Below are 25,274 nucleotides of genomic sequence, written 5' to 3'. Positions count from 1 at the left end.
AAGATAAACTGGGAAATAAACCACAAGTAGCATTTAAAATAGGTTTGAATTGGAAGTCCCGTTTTTGAGTTTGAAAAGGGAAGTATGCCTCAATATAACAACATTAGTAGGTTGGGCATGTTCAAAGGCAGATCGTGTAAACAGAACAAATATATTAATGAGATGGGGAGCTACTGGTGACTAGTTATCCTAAGGCATTTACTGTGTATGGTCAGTACAATGTGCTACAAAAGGAGTGGTATAGTTGACCTTGTGCCTTTCTTGCCAGACTTTCTATATATTGGTAAAACAGAAACAAAGAATTTATCAACATACATATGCAATCAAAAAGGCAGATGTTAAGAATGTGCTTTATAACCATTCTGCAGTGTGCAAAAGATTTAACATATTTTTATTTTTGGCCCTGGAGAAGGTGCAGCACATTATTAGAGGAGGAAACTGGCTTGCTAAACTGAAGCCAGGGAATTGCATTGTTAGCTTTCATTAAAATCATCTAAGTTACCAGGATTAAATGCAACCGTTTTAATCAATAGTATTTTACCTATTAATTAATATTTAGATATTTAACAGTCATGTGCATGTCCATTCTTCTCAACTACAACCATATTTCTCCCTCTCTCTTTCAATACACACACATATATATATATATATATATATATATATATATATATATATATATATGCATTTATTATTTATTTATTTAGCATTTGTTTGCCAGGATAGTCCAACTGGACAGCTAATGACTGTTTTCAGCGATATCCCGAGGAGAAAAGCTCCATACAGTTGCAGAATAAAGAGTAATTTATGGTAACAATTTTAGGTTACAAAGTGCAAATGATAACAGTTAAGAAACATGCCATAGAAAAGTTTAACAAGTTAAAAGTACAGGTTGACATACAAATATGTGAGCATAGCACTTTCATGGAGTAAGCATAGGTACAATATATGTGCATGGCATTTTCATAGTAAGAACATACAGTATATAAGGTCATATACACACAATATCGAAAGGTTATATTCATCAGCATAAGGAAATAAACTCCTACATTAGGGTGAGGCTTCAGGGAGGTCCATTTCACTTACATAAATGGTTGGTGTAAAGTTATGATTTAAGGAGGTTTTTGAAAGTAGAGGTACAATTTTGTAATCTGAGGTAAGGAGGCAGAGTGTTCTATGTTTTTACAACTTCATGAGGGAAGAGAGATTCCCCAGAGCTGTTTTTCCATGGGATATTGTCAATCAGCCCATTAAGCTGTAGGAGGTAAGGCTGCATGAATTGCTGTGAAAATGTCACCTAACATGGATCAGTGCTGCTGTGGTGCTTGTTCAAGCAACCTTGGAGGTCTATGCCACCTGACACTGAACATTACATTGTGATGCTGCAGCTGTGCTCCTAATCACCACCAGGTCAGTACTGTAATGAAATCCTAACAACCCAGGAGCATAAGTCATAATATATGCAAAACTCAAATGATTGCTCCGGTTTCTAATCAAGGCATCTACCTGGAAAAGGATGTGTGAAGCCTACAGAGCCTTGCATGACGTGGGACAAGTATATGGATGAACAAACAGGCTGTGGCCTGGCTGTCATCATGAATTTGGTACTAACCTTTTGCTTCTGGTGAGAGAAAAATTGACTGTGCAAATGTCTGCATCTTCAAAGGTGGGGACACATTCCAGTGAGTGGAGTTTTGTGTTGGCATTCCTAAAGTGTAGAATCATAACTGTGATGCTGTTTAATGGTGGACATTATGCACAGTGGTGCAGTGGTAGCACTGTGATCTCACAGCAAGAGATTCTCTGGTTCAATTCTCGGCTGGGGTGCCTTCTGTGTGGAGTCTGCATGTTCTCCTTGCATTTGTGTGGGTTTCCTTTGGGTCTTCTGATTTCTTCCCATGTTACAATGACATGCGTCAGGAGCATTTCTCCCTGGTCCTCCACTGAAAATTGGCTTTGTTCCAAGCTGGACTTTCCCAGTAAACAAATGTTAAATAAATAAATAAATCATGGTTATGCTGCTACACGTTAGGAATGCCAACACAAAACTCCACTCACTGGGAAGGTGTCCCCACCTTGGAAGAAGCAGACATTTGCACAGTCACAGACATCCGGTTCAAGGCTGTGGATAGCACCACAGCTGTACCAGGCTACACATCCTTCCACATGTTCAGACCTCAAGCTTAAAGTGTGTAAGGTAATGCAGATGGTGTATACATATTCATTAAAGGTAGCTATACATTCAGATTGGCTAAACAGTGTGATTTCCTGGAGACACTGCAGGTGCTATTGACTTCTGGAAGAGGACTAATCAAGCCATTGCCAGCTACAAGAGAAACTTTATGAATCAGGGCACCCATTATACTTATTTGAATCTACCTGTGTCTACCAAGATGCACCATAACACCATGGATTGGGTGAATTTAACTACCCATCAACTGTGTTAGTTAATGGTGCTCAAACTCACTTGCCCAAAGGTAAGTCCTCATCCTTAACTAAAATGCCTTGGTCCAGTGGCATGACATCACCACAAGGGGAGATAACGTACTGCATCAGGTGCTTACCAGTATGGGTGACCACTGTAGCAACTCCACTGTGAGGTCATCCCTGGTGAGATATGACCACAGATCAGTCTAATTAAAAGTAAGTATCACACCTGAACCCCCATCCCCACAGCAAACTTCAACAAAGCAAATTATATCCTCCTATGGGATGGTATAAATAGCTTGACTGCATTTACCCCCTCAGATGGAACAGGCAACTGTACCGTGCTCTACACCAATGCTTTATGCAAGCACCTGTACAACTACAAACCAGGCTCCTCATGGCACAGCAAATCTGCCTGGTGGAAAACTGCCATTAGCAGGCTGGACAATAGAAAGTGGAAATTGCTGTGTGACAGTAGAAGGGAGGAGCCCCCCCCTAAAATGGAAGCACACCCTTATCAGGTAAAACAAGCTAATAGTATTGTTGTGAAGTCCTGCAAAAGAAAGTATATGCAAAATTAGCCTCCTCCACAAAGGACACCCACAAGGCATTGTGTAGCTACATGTGTAACCTAAGGAAAGACTGAGATTGTTGGTGAACTCATAGTTAATGATACCACATATAATGAGCCTGTAGACATAGCTAACCTGTTGTCTGAGAAGTTTTGTGACAATTTCACTTCCCTGTACCTGCCACACATACCACATGACATCCCTACAACCTATCCAGTACCTTCTATATCTAAAGAGCAGGTCATAAATGGCCACTCTAAGGAAGAAACACAGCATCTATTGGTCTTGCTAACATCCCAGGCTGCTTCCTACGTGGGATCCTACAAGGATTGCTAACACCATTGGGAACTCCTTGTAATCATAGTGCAACCACTGGCTGCATCCCAGCTGACTGGAAAATGGCAACTGGTATCCCCTTGCACAGAGGTGGTGCATCCACCAACAATGGGAACTATAGACCTATTAGCCTGAGTAGCCATATCTCTAAGCCCATGGGACAAATCATCATGGACCTTACCAGCAAAGATATATGTAATCTACAAACAGTTGACCCCATACAATTTGGATTTCTGAAAGGAAGATCATGCTTGTTAAAACTGGTGGACATGTATGAGGAAGTCACCAAGGACCTGGATGAGCAGACAATTATGCATACAACATACTGGACTTAGCCAAGCCATGTGACACTATCCCCCACTCAGACATCATTGACAAAATCACCCAAGTAGGCATCAACAGTAATATTATTAGAGGGGTCACTAAGTAGCTCACTGATAGAATTTGTACTCAGAATAGCAGAATACACCTCCATTAGCAGATCTGTAACCAGTGGTGTTCCACAGGGCTTAGTCCTAGATCCTACTGCTTGGAATCCATTTAACGTATAAGCACAAAGTGAGTATCTGTGGCTGACAAGGTTTGCTGATGCCTGCAAACTGGGAGTGGTCATAGAATCTCTGAGTTATGTCAATATCCTACAAGAGAATCTTCATAAACAAATGATTGTTGACATACTCATGGCCTTAAACTCCAGGCAGAAATGTATGTAGTATAATTTTCATTGGTAACACCAATGTTCCTGGTAAGTAGCACATCAGTTGCAACACCTGATGTACATTTTCAGGGGTGATAGACCTGGGCACACAGGTTTACACATACTCTACCTTACATCACTATGTATCCCCAGTGGTAAGAAGTAAATTATGTCTTGCTCATGTCATAACTGAGGGCACTGTCACCCAGAAAAGATGCAGTTATACCCATCATGTAGTCTTCCCTCGGCAGGCCAATATTTGAGTGCAATGGCCATTTTGTCATGTACCTTTCCAAGCATTAATGTCAGTTGCACACAACACAAAGGTTCCTCACAAGGGAACTTCAGCTCTTCAACATCTGGCCTATGGGGATTTTCTGAACTAACTGTCATTGTAGCTTGTGTCATACAGACTACTCAGAGATGATCTGCACCTTGCATATGTGGCAACATCTGACCCTGCTTTATTGAAAATCCTGCGTACCTGTAAGTGGAATGGTACATGGATTACTTGCTGTAAGGACATTGACCTGGTATGTGACATTAATAATTCATGCTGGTGGGAGAGATATGTCTACCAGAGTTTAACAAACTTTTGAAACAGACCCCCAAATGAAGCACCTCATTGGCCCTCTTCAGATGCAATCTGTACAATTGGCTGGGTAACTGTCATTTCACCACAAGGCTTCTGCCTGTGCTGCTTGTGGACAGGGGCAATATGTGCTGATCATATAAATAGAGGTAAGAACTTTGCTAGGCTTATAAGGGCCATAGGGCCATTAGCCTATTGGATTCCAATGATCCTATGATTCCCATACACTGATGTAATATGCTCTAATATTCAGAAACCTGAATACAGTGAGAATAGTACTACAACCAACTAATGCTTACAGAACACTGCACAGCACACACACCCCAAGTTGGCTGAAATTAGATTAGAACCCCTACCTATCTAATGGCACACTACAGATCACAGTACTCAGTGCATGCACCACAGCTCAAGTCTGCTATTAACACTTCTTTAGGTACTCTAATGCTAGATTACATTAGCAGGTTTGTTGTGGTCATGAATTTGGAGTCCTGTGTCACCTGCTACAACCAAAATACTACAAAACTCGACCTATTTCTAAGTCAGTGTGATGACTATATTTATTTTGTAGGGAATTGCACAAACACACCAAGTGGGTAACAGTGAGAAGAGAACTCCTACCCATCTAGTTTTATCCACTAAAGATCATAATACTTATTTCATGTGTCACAGCTTAAGTCTGACATTAGAATGGCAGTTTGTAGTCTTAAGGTAGATGACATCAGGAGGCCTTGCAAAGGACAGACATTCGGAGGCCTGCATCAACTGCAAGGGCCAAAAAGTGCAGAACCATTGCAGTTTGGTAGTCAATGGGGGATTCTCAGTGGGTTTTCAGGGAAACAGACATACACACATAAACACACCAAGTGGCATGGAGTGAGATTAGCACCCCTACATATCTAGTCTTACACACTACACATCACAGTACTTATCACATGCAGCACAGCTAAAATCTGTTTTGTAAATGATTGCAGGTGAACTATTTGTGGAGGACATAAACCAGGCTTGTGTTGAACAGCGTGTGTGGTCTGAAGAGTGGCATTGCTTCTTACTGTCATCTGCACCTAGTAGCCTAGTAATCAGATTATTATTTTCTATCCTAGCTATGTGGCAACAGTAGACATTTTGGCCATATGTGTCTGTTTGCATTTGAATGGGTAAGCTTGTGGGCAATGTGTGAGTAGACAACAATATACACAACACAACCAGTTCACTTGTTGGTGTATGTGTGGTGGCATCCAGCAGGCACACAGGGCTGTAAGTAAGTGGATTATCAACTGTTGAGCCCTTACCTTTGGTCCTTTGAGCAACATAATATATGTCTCATAGTGCAGCTTTACTCACTATTATCAGGGTATGTAGGGAAATACAGATTTACATACACATATAAACATATATATTTATGTATATAACAGGGATATTTATATAAATGGAGGTGTGTGTGTGTGTGTGTGTGTGTGTGTGTGTGTGTGTGTGTGTGTGTGTGTGTGTGTGTTTGTGTAATATATATATATATATATATATATATATATATGTGTGTGTGTGTGTGTGTGTGTGTGTGTGTGTGTGTGTGTGTGTGTGCATTATGTGCATATATGGGGAGAAGCAGACATACATGTGTGTGTGTGTATATATATATATATATATATATAGAGAGAGAGAGAGAGAGAGAGAGAGAGAGAGATAGGGAGAGAGAGATAGTGATAGATATGTATGCATATATGTATGTACCTAAAGATATACTGTATCTGTATATAAAAAGTCATTGCACAAGGAGCAACAGAATTGCGCTCTGCTTAACTAAGTGTATGAGCATGCCCAGTGGGATTTTCACTAGTTATAAACTGACTCCAGCCCACACCTACCTGTACTCCTGTCCAGGATTTTGTGTGTTACACAAAATTACATCTGTCCCTATTTCCCACCTGCTGTACTTCACTCAAATTGGCTAAGAATTTCTAAAGTTGTCTGATGTAATTAATATCTGACAGAGGTAATAATATTACAGCACACACAGACTGACAGTCTGTAAAACACAACATAATAATACCTCACATCCAGAAGTGGACAAATCTATAATAGAACCATGAACACTATCACGCAAGCTAACTGCCCTAGTCCTTTGAGCCACACAAGCTGCTTGACATACAGGGGTCATTCATTACACAATCACCTGTAAAAATATGTGCATTGTTATTCCTGCATTAACTAAGACATACATGTATGATCAATTTCTATGTTACTTTCTTGAGACTGACTGGAATTCTCCTATGCTATTCATGAGTTACTTTTATAGCAGTTACAAGGAAACACTGCTGTGTTGGAGGTGACTGAACAACATCACATGTTCTTCTGGGATACACAATAGTCTGACTATCATTTCACTCCACTGTCTAACATCTCACTTGAGTGATGTACCAGTAATCTGTTGCAGTAAGACTGCATGAATATTCCATGCATGAGGCCGAGTGAACAGTAATGGAAACATGATAGTGAAATGGGTATTCGTAGTCCCATGTGGATGTCATTTCTGTCCAAGTAGCCCACTATATTTACTTGCATAATGTACCAGATCCATACATATAATGCCATATCATAATAATCCTTATGAGTACTGTGTAGGTTATGGACTTACCGTGCAAATGCAGCAGTTGACATAACTGCAGTTCAGGGATGACTCTGTCAGATGCAAGAAGTACACAGCCAATACATAGAGAGGTACATGATATGTTGGTTGCCTTGCATCAATTTTAATTTCTGTATGTGAGTAAGCATAAGGTGTCATTCTCTAGGTCACTAGGTTGTCAGTGAGTGTGGTATGCTTTGTCTCTTAGCCAAAGCCAGGGTGTACTGAGCACACCTACGTCTGCCTACAGGGACATCATCAGGGGGTTCCTCTTCTGAGTCCTCCTGTGACTGTGACTGTGGTGATCTAGGCACTGGTGGGTGGCTCTCTATCTCTTCCTTTTGCTGATCCTGCTGCAGATGTTTCTGCAGGACCAGATTATGTAGCATAGCACATACTGTGAATAAATGTGTACATGTGACTGGACAATACTGTAGGGCTCCACCAGATATATGTAGGTACTGGAACTATGATTTCAGAAGCCCAAACACATGATCTATGATGTTTCTAGTTTGTGTGTGTGCCTCATTATGGCATTTTTCTGTGGGTGTGTGCGCATTTTTGATGGGTGTCATCATCTACGTTTTCAGGGCCTTGCCAGCATCCCCCAGTAAATGGTTGTGTGTGATGCCCCCCCCCTAGCAAATTACTATAACTGTGATGCATGCCACATATGGGAGTCATGACACACTCAGGATAATACCCTGGGCATTGCATACGACCTGGCAGTTGATGGAGTGGTATCCCTTGTATTTAACGTAGATTGTACTGTGATCACCGGGTGGTGCCTTGATGTGTACATGAGTGCAAACTATGCCACCCAGTACTTTAGGGTAGTTTGCTACATGGTAGAAGGGAAAGGAGAAAATATATGTGCTCACTGGCATTTGGTAGCATGGCATCCTGGAACTGGTGGAATATCCTGGATGTAGATGCCTTTGACACCCCCATTATATCCCCAGTTGGTCATTGAAAAGTACCTGTAGCTAGTATTCTAGGACTACACATACCTTTGCTTCCAATGGGATGGGTTCCCCTCTTTTGGCTCTGGCTCTGAGTGAGGCCGTCAAAGCTCAGTGAGTTCTTCTAATATGTCCCTGTCTACCATTTAGCACTCTACAATCTCCAGCTCACGTAGTTCCTGGAAGGTTACCCTGGGCCTGAACACTCTTCTCCTTCTTGGCCTAAGGCTATTGTCAACAGCACCAGCAGCACTGACATCAGCATCTAGCACATATAGATGTAGCATAGCTGCAGAAGCCACTAGCATTATCTCAGTTAAAATTCTCAAGCCTATACTGCAATGGTCCAGAGAATTGGGGGAAAATCAGAATATAGGGTGTATACATACTTTATACAGGCCTGCTGTAGGTCCACCATGTGTGATTGGCTAATTATGATGTATTTCACCTGCCTAGACTGTAATTATCATCATTTAAAGACCCTACTTTAGTGTGCGATATGACGCTATGTGCCATGCCATGCAGCATAGCTTATACACCCTAGTAAATATTCATTGAATATATCTGCTATACATTCATTGCTGCCTACATTATCACTGTCACATGGGTAGTGTGCCACACCAATACATTAAGCTATGTGCAGTGCAGCACAGCACAGCTGATACAAAAGTCAAAATTCATAATTGAATACATCCAGTTTTAATTACTTACTGCCTACATCATCACTGTGACCTGCATGGTCTTTCAGAGAGAACATGTGTGTGCAGCACAAACACGTCCACAAGGAATTAAAACATCCTAAAAGTAACAGGACACACTCCTTGATGGCATCCACATCCAGTGGAAATATCAACATGGTGTGGGAGCCTACACGAAGTGGATACGCGGGCACACTTACTCCGTTTTGCTATTCATGACATCCACCTCATTTGCATACATATCCTTGCTGACAGCTAGGAAAATACATGGTTCATAGTTATATGAACTGGGTAACGGCACCAATGTACCACTGTATGGACCCAACGCAAGATCCTATAATACATTTCTGAAAAATATTATCAAATGCTTTTTTTCCTCTTTATTTCGTTTTTCTATTAAGGATGTTTGCGCACTGTGGAGTGTAGCGCAAACATGATGAGATTATTAAAAAATATGATGAGATTATTAAAAAAATATTATTAATTTAACTTATTCCCTTCCTCTTTCTGGTATCCACAATGTGACTTTTGCATGTATCTGCATGTGGTATAACATTTTCCATAGAGGTATGTCTATATTTGTGGACTTTTACATCCCCTTCTGTCTGTGTATACTCCTGTATGGGAAAAATTCTGCATACACTACAGAAACTGATACAGAGTTTACACAGATGTCTTTCCGCTTGTTGGATCACTCAACCTGCCTCAGTTGCACAAGATTCACTTGCTTATGAGGTAATTTGCATTCCACAGGAGTGTCTCTGTTTGCGAGTGCGCGCTGCTAAGTGGCGCTTACTAAAGCTAAAATTGTTCACACTCATGTATACATCACTGTGCGATGCATACACAAAAATCATTTAGGCTTTATTGAATTCCAAGCACTGTTTTTTTCTGTAATTTGAAAGCAGCAACTCTGTATATGAATGCTACCCATCTTCTGTTCCACTAAACCAGAAATTCATGCTGTACTCAAAGATGAACCCAGGGCACTACAGCTGTAAAGCAGAATTCTTGGCTGTGAATCAAATATTTCTCACAGTAAAGCTGCCTGAAGTGATAGTAACCCTCTTTATTTGAGTAATGCCACCATGCTGCTTACAGATGCTATGTATTGTGGTCCTCCTTATCGCCAGTATTTATTCATGTTTTGTTGCATATTTTCATGTATTCCAAAATACATCGTTGCCTGTGGAATTCAGAACCATATCTGTAGGTGTGCAGGCCTTCAGAATTGCCTCTTCTGGGCGTGGCCAAGGATGAACACAGGATAGCAGCAGATTTCTTCAGCTCCACCAATTTCATTACATTGACAGGAATTAATTACTTAAAAAATTAATTCTTGAAGTAATTTTCTTTCTAAATATGTTTGTTTTATATAGTTCTTGAACTATATCTAAAAAAGAAAGGAAATCTTAATAATATTCCTGTCAGAAATTACTTTGGAAATTTTCCTGTCAGTTTATCAGTCTGAAATGAGTTCCAGTAAGACAAATTCTCAAGACTCCAGCATCAAGAAAGAACTTCAGTCTCTGATAATTATAGTCCAGCAACTTACTGCTAAGATGGATAAAATGGATACTAAAATAGACACTTTCATAGAAAAACTACTAAACAACTAGCCTTGTTACATATCGACCTGCAACAACAGAAGATCCAGATGACAGGCATAGAAGAAGTTGTGAATGACATGGAAAATAAAATACAAGAAGAGGAAATCAACATTGAGTTTCTGCTGAAACAAAATACACATTTACAAACAAAGCTGGATGAGCTGGAAAATAGAGCTCGGCCCAATAAGATTAGGATTTTTGGACTGCCAGAAAATATTGAAGGTAACAATATTACTTCTTTTTAACAACATGGCTCCTAAAACTTTAGATTTACCAGAAGCATTCTCTTTTCGTATCGAAAGAGCACATGAATCTATAGCTAATACTAACTCTAACAAAAACTATCCTAGATCAGTTATAGTTAGATTTCTATCATCTTTGATAAAGAGATGGTTCTTAAATCTGCTTGGGCTAAAGCTCCTGTTAAGTTTAATGAGACAACTGTGCGTTTTGACAATGACTATTCTTCCATGGTAATTGCTAAAAGAAAAGTTTTCTGCCACTAATAAGGGAGCTTAAAAGCACAGTTTAAAACATACCTTCTGTTTCCTGCCAAGCTTAAAATCTTCCTTCCTGATGGTCCTAAGGTCTTGATGATTTAGACTCTGCTTTACTGTTTGTCAAAGAAAAAGATTTTGGATAAAATAGAAGAAATGGAATGGGCTAGTTCTTCATTAAAGAGATTGGCAACTGAAGCTTCCTGGAAGACTTCAGAGAAGAAGAAGAGACTAAAAACAAATGATTTGTTATATGTTTTTTCTCTCTCATCATTTAGTTCATTATTAATCTTTTGAATATAGTTCCTGCATTTCCAGAAAGCCACAAATATTTTGGAAAAGATTTAATCAAAGTTATTCTCTATGTGCAAAGAAATGTTTTGTTTCATAACCAGTCAAAATGCCTGAGGATTTAATGGCGGGCTGTGACACGATTTGTTTTCTTTCTGAAAAAAGTAAGGTTAGTAATTTGATACATTTTTATCTTTATCTTTTTTTCCTTCTTCTTTTATTATTTTCTTTGTTTAAACAATGACATTCTATTTAGATTATGTAGTGGGTAAAGGGTGGGGAGGGCAGGAGAGAACAGTAATGAAAATATCATTAATAGAATAATAACATATTTATTTCTTGTAAAGTTTATAAGTTCTTCAAATGCTATTTCTAATTATACTTTCTTGATTATACTGCTTATGCTTGTTTGTAAATAATCTGTCATGCTTTAACTAATAATAATCAGAACTAAATAAGAGTAAATAATATGTTTTATTTTTAACTCTATTAATATAAACAGTAAGTAACATTCCATTGTATATACTTCTTACAGCTTTCTCTTACATTTTTTATTTCTGCCTCGCTCCTTTTATTTTCTACTCTCTTTTCTTTTCTTTATTAATATATAGAAATGCTTTTGACTGTGTGGGCACAGTGAATAATAAGATTTGTATGAAAATTGAATTGGGAGAAGAATGCTGAGTTTTATTGCTTGTTGGTAATTTTGAGTTTAATTTCACTTGCATAGAGGCTGTGATGATCTGTGGAATACATTGTGGAGGTTCTGTCATGTTTAGATGCATTTACACTGCTAAATGAATGTCTGTCACTAGTTTTAATAAGTTTCCGCCAAAATGTTAAGAGAGACAATCTGGGATGTGGGCTGTCTTATGCACAATGTCCTTGAGTTACCTCAGAATCTTCAAATCACAGAATTCTCACAGAGAAACTGAAAGCAGTTAGTATAAACATTGACAAGGTTATCACACTGACACACCACAGATTCAGGAAAAATACTCTGTTCATAAAATATGTCAGTTATAATGAGTTTAAATGATGTAGTTTCTTGTAGTAAGTAAATGTCTTATTTTAGAAGGCATAAAAAATGAAACATTTATTTAAATGTTTTGAAAATCTACTTAACAGCAGCATAATAATCTGTGTTAAAAATTTGTGTTCCAAACATATACTTTACTATAACTCATTTAATTCATCTGATTGACAAACATAAATAATCTTATAACTCTATTCTGGAAGAAATGTCATGTGATATATTTTAAAGCAGTAGGTTAGCATGATTGTAAAATCTGGTTACCAATATGTGTTTGCTGTGCATTATTTTGTATAAAGCAGACAGATTTATTCTAGGGACAACAAGTAGGATAATGCTCTACAAAGACACAACTCAGTGAGATCAGATATATATATATATATATGTGTGTGTGTGTGTGTGTGTGTGTGTGTGTGTGTGTGTGTGTGTATGTGTGTGTGTGTGTGTGAGTGTGATGGCTTTTTTCTGAGAATCTGCATAACTATCCAATATGATTTATAATAATTTCTATGAATACAATATTTTACTCTATTGACAAAATGAATGTTTGCCACAAGTTTTAATAAATTTCCATAAAATGTTAAGGGAGACAATCTGGGATGTGGGCTGTCTCATGCACAGTGTCCATGAGTTTCCTCAGAAGCTTCACTCACAGAATTTTCACAGAGAAACTGAAAGCAGTTAGTATAAACATTGACAAGGTTATCACACTGACACACCACAGATACAGGAAAAATACTCTATTCATAAAATGTGTCAGTTATGATGAGTTTAGATGATGTAGTTTCTTGTAGCAAGTAAATATCTTATTTTAGAAGGCATAGAAAATGAAACATTTATTTAAATGTTTTTGAAAATCTACTTAACAGTAGCATAATAATCTGTGTTAAAAACTTGTGTCCCAAACATATACTTTACTATAACTCATTTAATTCATCTGATTGACAAGCATAAATAATCTTATAACTCTATTCTGGAAGAAATGTCATGTGATATATTTTAAAGCAGTAGGTTAGCATGATTGTAAAATCTGGTTACTAATATGTGTTTGCTGTGCATTATTTTGTATAAAGCAGACAGATTTATTCATAGATTAGATTCATAGATTAGTACTAAGCTGACTGCCCTTGCGGGCCATTGTAAGCCTAGCCAATTATCCCTTGTGAGATTCAAACCCTGCACCTTGTGTTTGTAAGGCAAACACCTTAACCATTAGGCCACCCTCCCATTCTAGGGACAGCAAGTAGGATAGTGCTCTACAAAGACACAACTCAGTGAGATCAGATATATATATATATATATATATATATATATATATATATATATGTGTGTGTGTGTGTGTGTGTGTGTGTGTGTGTGTGTGTGTGTGTATATATGTGTATGTGTATATGTATGTGTGTGTGTGTGTGTGTGTGTGTGTGTGTGTGTGTGTGTGGGTGTATGTGTGTGTGTGTATATGTGTGTGTGTATATGTATGTGTGTGTGTCTGTGTTTATGTGTGTGATGGCTTTTTTTTTTAGGTAATACCGCAGGTGTTTCTGAGAATCTGCATAACTATGCAATATGATTTATAATAATTTTTATGAATACAATATTTTACTCTATTGACAATAATGAGTTTAAGTAAATGCTCATATACAAACAATTCAAGATTTTTTTGGAAGCTGTTGATAGAATTCACATGACAGAAAATAGATGCATCTTATTGCATGTAATGTCTGAATCATATTAGCCAAAGTTTTTGTTTTAAATGAATGTTAGAACATAATTTTCTCTCCTCTTGATTTCTAACATTAAGATTATTTGAATGCTATTAGAATACAAGTGTTATATATTACATAGATCTATATAATAGTATGAACAGTTTTTAAAAAAAAAAAAAAAAAAGTTTATTTTGGTTTATATGATGCTGTTTTACCAAATGTGTAGTTTTGTCTTGATAGATAATTGAATTGAAAACTGTTAACCTCAGTTAAATATAACTAGTATTAAATTGATAAGGTGGTAGCTGAGGTACTGCTGCTTAGGGTAGGGGTTAACTTGAGTAGTAAATACTGCTCTAAGTTGGAGTTTTCAACTCCAGGTGGGATGCAAGGTTTAATCCTTACATTATTTTCACTTGTTCATTGTTATATGTATATAGTTTTGACAGCCACAATATATTTTGTACACTCATTGTCACTACAAACAAAATTGAATCCTATACAAAATCCCATAAGAGATTTAATAAATACAGCTATATTTAAAGGTACACCTAAAAGAGGAGATGTAACATTATTTATCTTGTTATTTGTTATTTCGATCATAAGATTCTTGAGTTTTAAAAATACCAAATGACATCTTTAAAATGAATTTCTTTAAACATTAATGGATTGAATAATCCGTGTAAAAGGGCAAGCCTAATAAGATACATTAATCTACACAAGGCCAATCTAGTCTTCCTGCAAGAAACCCATCTCTTGAAAAAGATATTGATAAACTAGCCACTAATAAGTATACAGTATTGGTTAGTTCAGAGCACACTCAGAAAAAAGAGGAGTGGCTATTTTATGGAATAAAAGTATGCCCATTCCTAAAACCATTAAGTCTTATCAGGATGACAAAGGAATGTTTTGTATGGTTACAATACAAATTAATGGGAAGACTTACACTTTAATTAATGTATATTGGATACCTGGAATTGGTATTAATACAGTGAAACATCATATTGATAAGATCATATCATTCTCTGTAGGGGATATTATTTTAGCTGGTGATTTTAATTGTATACTACATGAAAGTGATACTACCACTATAAAGAAAAGAAGAATTACATCTAATGCAAAACATTTAAATGATTTTGCTAATTCTTATCATTTGAATGATATTAATAATCAGATAGAGTCAAAATCATTACCATACACCTTTTTTCTAACAGATACAAAACGTATTCAAAAATAGATAGGGTCTTTATTTCTAACCAGATGGTAACAGATTTAATTAATTCCAAAATCATTTCATGTCCTATATCTGATCATAACTCAATTGTTTTTAAATTCATGATAAAAAATACTCATAATGTTCAGATCAAAGGATACCAGCATACTTAACTCAGCTAAAAGACTATAAAGAATATATACTTTCAGAAGTACAACATTTTCTAGACATAAATAATACTCCTGAAGTCTCCATTGTCTATGTTTGGGATGCCTTAAAATCATATCTATATGGACAAAGTATCAGATGGTATAATAACAAAAGGAAATCTTGGGATAAGGAATTGTTAGATATTCAAAGTAAACTAGACTCTTATAAACATAATAATAAAGAAAATATTATGGACAAGAAAGTTATTGAAGAAATAAACAAACTAAATGAGAAATACAAAGAAATTTTAACTCATAAAGTTAAAATAACTTTAGAAAATACAAGTTTTGTCTTATTCAATAAGCCCCAAATACTTACATAGACTTAAAAATAAAACAAAAGATTGAATAAACAAAACCATATCAAAGAAATCTTTTCTCTAAGGAAAAAGAAGAATGTTTCTAGTATACCAGAAATACTGGATGAATTTAGAAATCACTTTCACAAGATTAACCATAACAACATTAACATGGAACCTAAAGATAAAATAAAGGAGTTTATAACCACAAACATGAATAAAAAGCTTAATAAACAACAGATTAAACTATTGGACAAGAGTATTTCATATACAGAAGTTATTACACAAATAAATAAGCTTAAATCAAACAAAGCACCGGGTAATGATGGTATTATACCAGAGATATATAAAATCCTTTCTAAAACTACATATTCATTAATACATAAGGTTTTTATTCTGGCCCAAACTGAGTTAATAACCCCCCATCTTGGCAATATACATTTATTTCACCAATTTTAAAACTTAATAAAGATCCAACTAGATGTTCTTCATATCGACCCATCTCATTACTTAATGTTGATTATAAAATGTTTATGAGTATTTTTGCTGATAGATTGAAGACAATTATCCCGGCATTATAGACATAGATCAGGCGGGCTTCATTGTAAATAGAAATACTTTTGATAATATAAGAAGAACTTTAACATTAATTGATTTTGCAAATAGGAAAAAGAAAGATTTAACACTTATTAGTCTTGATATAGGTTCAGCATTTGATTCAGTAAGTTGGGACTATCTGTTTACCTTACTGAAATGCACAAATTTCTCTGATGCATTTGTAAATTTAATTGAGCATTTATACAAAGGCAGCTGGCTTATATTAAGGTAGGAACATATGTTTCACAAAAATACCCATTCTTAAAGGTACAAAGCAAGGATGTCCACTTTCTCCACTATTATTCACTTTAGTAATGGAGCCTTGGGCTAATTTGATTAGAAACAGTACTGACATAGAGGGTTTTGAAATAGAAGAAAATACAACATCAAAAATTCAACTTTTTGCAGATGATGTTCTAATTACATCAGCAGGATCTAATTCTTCTATGCAGTCTTTATTTGATAAAATGATGAATTTTAAAAGTATTTCTGGTTTAATATTCAATGAAGAAAAACTAAAATACTACCTATATATACACGAAAAATACTCTTATTAGTGATTTTACTAAATATGTACCCAACTCAGGTCAGATAACTTATTTAGGTATAATACTATCTAAAGATATTAAATCTATTATATATAATAACTATAATACCTGTTTTCTTAATATACAAAATCTTTTAATACCTGGAATAATATGTTTTTACTATGGAGGAGAGACTTACAATTATTAAAATGATAATATTCCCCAAGATTTTATACTTAATACAATCAATAATACTTTCACCTACAAAAATAACTATCAAGAAACTGAATACACTAATGTTAAATTTCTTATGGGCACCTAATAGACCTAGGATTGCATTAAAGAAACATACTAATAGCTGGTCTCAAGGGGTATTTCTTTTCCAGACTTTAATTTATATATTATCTCTTCTATTATAAAAGTTATTACTTTATTAATAGATCGGTCATATGTCGCAAAATGGAAAGATTATTGGGAGCTAATTAGTATGCACTTCATGAAAATCTCCTTAACACATAAAAATATGATTATAAATAACTCCATGTTGTGGTTGCTAAAGGAATTTTGTACTTCACCTATTACACCTAAACATATGGTCTGTTACCCATTAAATATTATTATTAGTTATCGTAACTTTATATTCATGCACCCTAAGTATAGGGAATGGAATTTTATTGTATTACCTATAATTTATACTCAGGGTATGCTTATGTCATCTACTTCTGAAGGAGCTCATTTAGCTATAGATAATAATCTAAAGTACTGGTATCAGCTGATATCTGATAATAAAGTTAAATATCTAGATTTCTTAAAACAAGAATTTGATCTAAGAGAAACTTGCTGGTTAGAGGTTCAGATCTTTAGACAACATCTCATTGATAGAATAGATCTAATGTCTATAACAGTTAAAGAATCTATTCCAAAACTGATTGATTACTTGATAATAATTTTACAGCATAACGTTTCTGATAAAGGTAAACTTTCATGTATACATAAAATTATCAGACAAGAAACTTTTTACAATGTAGATTTATACTGGAATTATTTCACCTCTATTAATGGGGACCCACCAACTCAACAAGATAAACAATATATATTGGAATCTGCTTATAGAACTACATCTTCCATTGTCTGGAGACTTTATACATGGAAATTTTTACATAGATCTTTTTATACACCTTTGATGATGAATAAAATTAATAATAAAGATAATCTATGTAAGAGATGTAATGTAGAAATTAATGCTGACTGGGCTCATATGTTTTATGACTGTATGAAGTTGAAAGAATACTGGAAGTCAATTAATGAATTTTTGCAGGCTCTTTTTACAGATAATTTCATTATTTCTAAGTCTCTTATATTATTCAACACACCTGTACCTCAATGTGTTAAAAAGATTAAAAGCTTCCCTTGCTAAGGTCTATCCTAGCAGTGGCTAGGAAAATAATAACTAGAAATTGGATTTCAGATACACCTCCTTCGTTCAATGAATTAAAAAATGTTATGAATATAATGTGTCATATGGAAATAAGCACAATTAGAATGAGAACAACTAGAAAAACATCACATTTTATTGTATGGGATAATTTACAAAATTTGTTAAAAAAATTCTAATTTCAATAGCACAGTATTTTAGTTTAATTAATTGATCTGATCGTAGTGGATGTCTTTGTAAATACTTTAGTTGTTTTGTTGAATATTATAATAATACCTATTTTTAATTATTTGTATAAAATTGTTATGATATTTCTCTTATATGTTAAAACAATAAACTTGTTTTGAAAAAAAAGAATTGCCTCTTCTGCACAATTCCTTCTCTCAAGTACTAACCTTGCATGATATGCACAATCTCTTTGAAACTCACCTCTACCTTTTTATGATGTAAAGGAGTTTTTTTTTTTTTTGTAAGAATGGCGAGAAGCTGTTCTAGTGACCTAAAGATCAGTTTGTGCAAAATGTTATAGACTCCAGAGGAAATGTGGAATCCTGATCTGAATACACAGTTGTAAATTATGGTAACATCCTATGATGTTTTGCAAAATTCTAAATTGCTGCAGGTTGTACCTGGATGGAAAAGTTTATGTTCCATGAAACTATATTTTGGAATGAAACTGAGTTTTGAGTAACAATTAAGAAGCTAGGAAAAGATACAAATCCGGATTTCCAATTATACTAAAAAAAAAAAATCTAATTATGTAAATCAAGAACATGTGTGTTTTGAAAGACAGAGTTGATCCAATATTCAATCAAAACTTGTGGAAGTGACCTGAATGTAACTGGTCACTAAAAAAAGTAACCTTTTAAGGTGAGTCATTGATTAAGTTAATAATCTCACACACAGTTGGAAAACACACACACACACACACACACACACACACACACACACACACACACACATATACACACACAGCCTTACAAAATAAGATGATGTCACTAGTAAAGGAACAGAATGAGTGGGTTGGTTATACTGCACAAGTCTGCTGCATTAGAAGACTATATAATCAATAATATTTGCAAATGCATATCACACAGCGATGCCTAGTCTATGTATACAATGTTGGGATAACAATCCTTTTACTTATTGGCTTGCAGGATACATGGAACAAAAAGGAAGAAAATCCTTTAAGTGCTGTTGCACAATTTTGTGAAAAAAATGTTTGGAAAGTTATAAAGAGTAGCAGCATGGCCAAAACCTGTTTCCATGAAGTGGAGAAGCACAGAAGGTAGTTTGAAACTTTGGTGTGAAAAGGTTGAGAAATGCAAATTATATGACTTTTTATTCAACTATGAGGCTTACAATCAAAAGCTTTTCAACTAAGAAACACAAATAATGTCAACATTTCTTTATATTTTCAGATCAGATTTCAGTCACTTCAGTCCCCTTGGTATAAAATGTTCAACTGACAATTCTGTCAGAACATTTTGCCTGAATATTCCTGAGAAGGGTTCTCACTGATAAGATTATGTTAGGAATAATGGCATTACTTGTTTTCATTAAACTTGAAAGTATATTTTCTTCTCACTAGTAAATTAATATACATCTGCAAGTTTATAATTTCTCCCTAATTTTACAAAAAAAAAAATCTGCATGCCATCTAGGATGCCTCAACACATAAACCATGTAACAGTTATTACATAATTCTGACTGAAATTATAATTTTGTACTTGATTTGTAAAACATCTTTTCTGGACAGAACCATGTAACAGCAGTGGCATTATTCTTACACATTAATCAAGCTTACAAAATGTATCTTAAAAATCTTAGTTGAAAATGTTAGGCAGTAGTTATATTATCAGAGTTTTTTTAAGAAATTCTTATTACAAGAATTAAGAATACAATAGTTTTCCTCAGAAGCAGCAAAACATGTCTATACAAACGCCATGTCAAATTAAACAACATATATGAAACAAATCAGTTGACTAAAAACACAAAGACCATTCTGTAAGCACATTAAGGATCTTTAGAATTAGAGAGATAGTTACAGGAAAATAAAGGATCTTTTGGTGCTGAGAAGGCCTGCTTGGTGATTCATAAATTTCTGTTATCCTGCTTGGCATAACTGCTTATTTTTATCAAGCTTATGTTTATTTCTGTGTTTCTCTATAGAAAGCAAATTTTGTCCCAGTGGAACTATTTGATTATAAATACGCTTTTCAAATTTGAATGTTTACTAGACGATAGTTGAACATAGTGCACAATAATGTCAAAGTATTTTATCCTTTGAGCTGGTTAACATGGCATTACTTTTGGCCTTTTAGCTAAAAATAAAGCATTGGCCAGGTTGTCATCTTTATGTTTCAGAAGAAGCCAAATTAATTAGGAAAACTGCTTGCCACAAAACATCTGTGGATCTCACCTACCCATTTAGATATTATATAAGAATGCTATATATCATGTGAAAACATTAAATGTATATAAATCCACAGAAGCCATAGTATATGATTTTAGAATGCGCATCTAATTTGATGTATTCCCTGCTCTTTTTTTTAAGACAAAACCATAAATATGATATTGGATATCACTTTCATATGGGGTATCGCCTATTATGTAATATTTATTATCCAGTCATACATAGTAAGAGACCAGTCAAAGGTATAAAAGTTATTCAATCAACATTTTCTAGTTAGTTTTACCAGGAATTTTATTGTTTTTCTTTCACTTAAGTTTGAAAAACCTATCATCATATAATTTTGAAGGGATTATGTATATCTATATCTAGTGCTATAGCTATATATATATATATATATATATATATATATATATATATATATATATATATATATATATATATATGTATGTATATTCAGTAATCCTTTTTAGTTTACTAGCGAACATCAATGGCATTATTTTGTAACTTGTGCAAGCTATGTGAACATGGCAGAAGTGCTGTGGAATCTGCTACCTGATGGGAGCTAAATGGAATACATTCTCAAAATAAGGGAAAGATAGTTGAAAATTAATTACAAACTAGGGGGGAATTATTTCTGTTTTATGCATTGCATCACCAGAAGTCATAATTATACAGCAGTATGAATTTTTACTGGTATTTATTTTATATCTGGATGTAAACTGTGTTAAAACTCACTTCTGAGTGGATATTCAAGAACTAAATTTAATGTCAAAAACAAGTCTATGTCAGACTGTCAAATGGCCACATTGTTGAACATCATTCCATCAACAATGCAGGCGATCACCCCCCCCCCCACACACACACACACACACACACACACCCCACTAACTATATATACCAATTCTAAGATCATACTACTGTGGGGAAAAGGGCAAATCCTGATCTCCACCACAATGTGATCTCAGTCAGAATGGTTAGACAGTAGACGAGATGATAAGTTCAACAATGTGGCCATTCGATGGTGTGACATAGATCCATTAAAAACACCACTGTGGGAAGAGAATATTATTATAAAATGTAAAATCATGAATAAACAATTCTAACACACAGATACAATGACTTTCAGAAGCAAAACTTTACAGTGGTATTTCTGTAAACTATGAAGGAATAGATACACTGTAAAAGTGAAATTAAAATAATATATGCACACGCACATCAGAATGAGAAAACAAAAGATCTGTCAAACCAGTTATCAAGCATAGTATTGTATTAGACATATTGCATTTGCAACAAACTCAGAGATGAACTCAGGTTAATCTACATGAGGTTATGAAAAAAAGAGTCTGATGAAGACAGCAAAACGAAGTATCTTCTTCATCAAGTATTATATATTCTTCTTCAAAGAAGACAGAAAATAAACAGTCAGTGTGAGGAATGAAGATGTGAGTCAGCTTCCATAGCCAGAAAAGGGAAAATGGCTAAATTACAGATTTTCTTTTTTTTTCTCAATAATAAATTTATATTGTTTTATTATATTCCATACAAAATGAAAACAGATGCAACATAAAAAAACTACCAACTAATATAACTAACAATAACACCACAACATATATACAATATTTACATGAATGCTTCCAAGTAACACATTAAATTATACAAGAATAATATAAAAGAGATTTTCTTTTTTTTTAACTTAAAAGAGGAATGTATAAGAAGGGTATTCCACTGATTGTGACTGGGCAGTAAGTTCTTTCTTTTTTTTTTTTCTAAAAATCATTGAGCAAATCAAACGATGGAGAATGTATAAGATGTACAATCCTCTTTAACTTTATATCTCTAGGAAAATAAATAATTAAATACCTGTACTAAATCAATGTGTGCTCCACATTCAATGCAAAACTTGATTACTTCCAGGTTTCCTCCCTGCACTGCTAGATGAAGAGGACTATTCAGTGATTTATCAAGATAGTTAATATGTTTCTCAAAGGAATGGCCAAATGCAAGACCTAGAGAAATAAACAAAAAAATGCAGATGAAGGAAAGCATGATATTTTGTTTACAGATACTAGTTAGTAGCATTTGTAATGGTTGTATACCTCTTTTCAAAATGACTTCCATAGCCTTCTTTGAACCCATAAAAGAAGCAAGATGTATAGCAAAATGTCCAAGCCGATTCTGCCTGCATAACAATGCCCCATGATCAAGCTAAATGGGGAAAAATATTATTACGTCTTACGCAGTTTATACCTTTCTTTAAGAAAAATAATTCAGCTGCTTTTCTCAGCAATCCAATAATAAATATGTAAACAAATAAATAATCAGCCAAGCACATAAAAGAAGCAAGATGTCTAGCAAAATCTCTAAGACAGTTTTGCCTGCATAATAATGCCCCATGGTCAAGCTAAATAAGGAAAAACATTTGCACTTGTCACTCACATTTTTATACCTTTCTTTAAGTAAAAGAATTCAACATTTTTTTCTCAGAGTGATATTATCACATGTAGCTATAATGATGGCTGTCCTGATTACCAGAATAACTCATGTCAGTCACATAATCATCATCTTGGCAATCTCATGCTGGGCATATCCTTATACAGGTAGTCATCATCCTGGTTGAGCAGGCACTTCTAAAAGTCCCCATGGAGAAAAAATGAGAAAATCTTATTCTCTATTGGACACCATGTAAGAACTATGCTGGTCTTGGGATATAAAATAGCCAAGATCATTTAGGCAGGTGTGTTCAGTGATCAAGATCATAGCTCCAGATGCATGGAAGCCTTCTCAGAAGTCACATGAAGCATATCATGGAACAGCAAGGAGGTATTTCCAAAAGCCTCTGTAGTGCAGACCCACAGATACTCTACATGAGTGTATACTGCTGATTTACAACCCTTGGGACAGACAGGGATGAACAAGTTAGTGCCAATAATGTTAGTAGCATGGAGCACTAAAGCAGCAATTCAGTGACAATTGTCAGGTCTAAATTAGCATGGTATAAAATTGCAATTCCATAGTGTGAGAAACTGAGCTAATATAAGATACTGTGGAGTCAGCAGTTTACTGTATTAGGACACTGGCCTTGATAAATGCACCCAGAAGGTAGAAAAGACACCTAGTATTTTACCCCTATGCTGAACTGAACACTTACTGGTGATTGCAACAATAGAGATATGAGGAAATGATGTATATATATTAAAGAACTTGCCTGCAATGCCCAGACACTGTCATTCCCTATTGTGGGTGGGAGAGTACTGGACACTGGAGGCAACAAGAAAATAAGGTGCAACATACCACAAGCACATGATAGCCCAAGTACATATGGTGAAGCATAGAAAAGCAGTTTGCATGGTGGCAGTGAGTGCAAAGTATTACAAGGCTTCAATATTCTGAGGCAAGAAAGGATATCATGGTAACATATCTGCATATCTGGAGCTGCAGTCTGTGCAAGAGATGAAGAATGCATCGTAGCACATCGCATAAAAGAGGGCAGGTAACTGGCCTCAATATGGGGTTGGAGGGTGCCTACAGTCATAAGGAGCATTTATACACCCACTATTGTATAGGCAGTGACCAACAAGCATAACCCACACATGTATATGTCATGTCATGGGGCCATGAGGGAGACAATGACTGGAAATGTTCTCCAGACTGGAGACTGAGGTGTCACTGTGGATCCTCCACATATATGGCCTGCACATCCTGACAAATATTTTGGGAGCAGTTATGGCATGGAGTGGTACATTACATCAAAATCATAGGTAGGAATAGTAGAAGTCTACATGAAGTTCAGTAAAGGGTAACCAATATAATATTACATGTCATGGGACAAGGAACAAGACATTGTTTGGGACATGTCCAACACAGGAACTAGATCATAAAGATGGAGGCACTCGTGGTGTCCCTCTTTGGTGATAGGGTGTGAACATCATTCCCAGTGATGGCTTGGATATAGGAACTGAGCTGGTGATGAATGCAGAAGTGTCTGTAAGGGATGTTATATAGCAGTATAAGCTAAGCATTTTTTTATTTCCATACAGCAGAATACAATATATGTAAGGCAGGACAAACTTAAAATAAGCTTTTGAATTTCTCCATCTATCAATTGTCTGCAACTGCAGCTCCCTGAAAAATAAGGTATGTAAATGCCCATATGCAAGTCACAGATTATGTCATCTACCAGTGTGGCTGCTATGAGGGGTTTAAAATCACATGTTGCAGTGCTGCCACAAATTTCCTGACTGTATGCATTCACAGATTCTGTTGGCATGCCCATTTTAATGACTTTTATACCTAGTATATGTATAAATTAATACTATTTACATGTGGATATTTTGGTTCTTTTGCTGCGGTAGCATTGTCGCCTTACAGTAAGACGCTGTCCGGTTCGACTCTAGAGCATCTTCTACATGGAGATATGCGTGAATGGGCGTACCTTCGCTGAAGGTTGTGCATCAGGGCTGGCAACTCGGTAAGTAAAAATCAAATACCAATCATTAGCGGACCGGAGGTCCGCTGTGGCGACCCCTAACTGGGAAAAGCC

The 25,274-nt window shown here is 35.5% G+C and overlaps 1 protein-coding gene across 1 annotated transcript in view; it reads right to left on the bottom strand.

Annotated features, from left to right (window-relative positions):
* Positions 1 to 25,274, bottom strand: part of LOC122797756 (transient receptor potential cation channel subfamily A member 1-like) — a 1,191,690-nt gene that overhangs the window by 851,706 nt on the left and 314,710 nt on the right. Inside the window, exons 6-7 of the mRNA XM_044066280.1 lie at positions 22,831 to 22,939; positions 22,595 to 22,740 (exon numbers count right to left, since the gene is read on the bottom strand). Coding sequence (XP_043922215.1) covers positions 22,595 to 22,740; positions 22,831 to 22,939 — 255 coding nt within the window. The remainder of the gene's footprint in view (positions 1 to 22,594; positions 22,741 to 22,830; positions 22,940 to 25,274) is intronic.

This window comes from Protopterus annectens, chromosome 3.part1 (assembly GCF_019279795.1).
Source record: "Protopterus annectens isolate FY-2018-M chromosome 3.part1, PAN1.0, whole genome shotgun sequence".
Taxonomy (NCBI): domain Eukaryota; kingdom Metazoa; phylum Chordata; order Ceratodontiformes; family Protopteridae; genus Protopterus; species Protopterus annectens.
The sequence above is the reverse complement of the archived record's forward strand: the minus strand, read 5'-3'. Positions and strand labels throughout refer to the sequence as shown.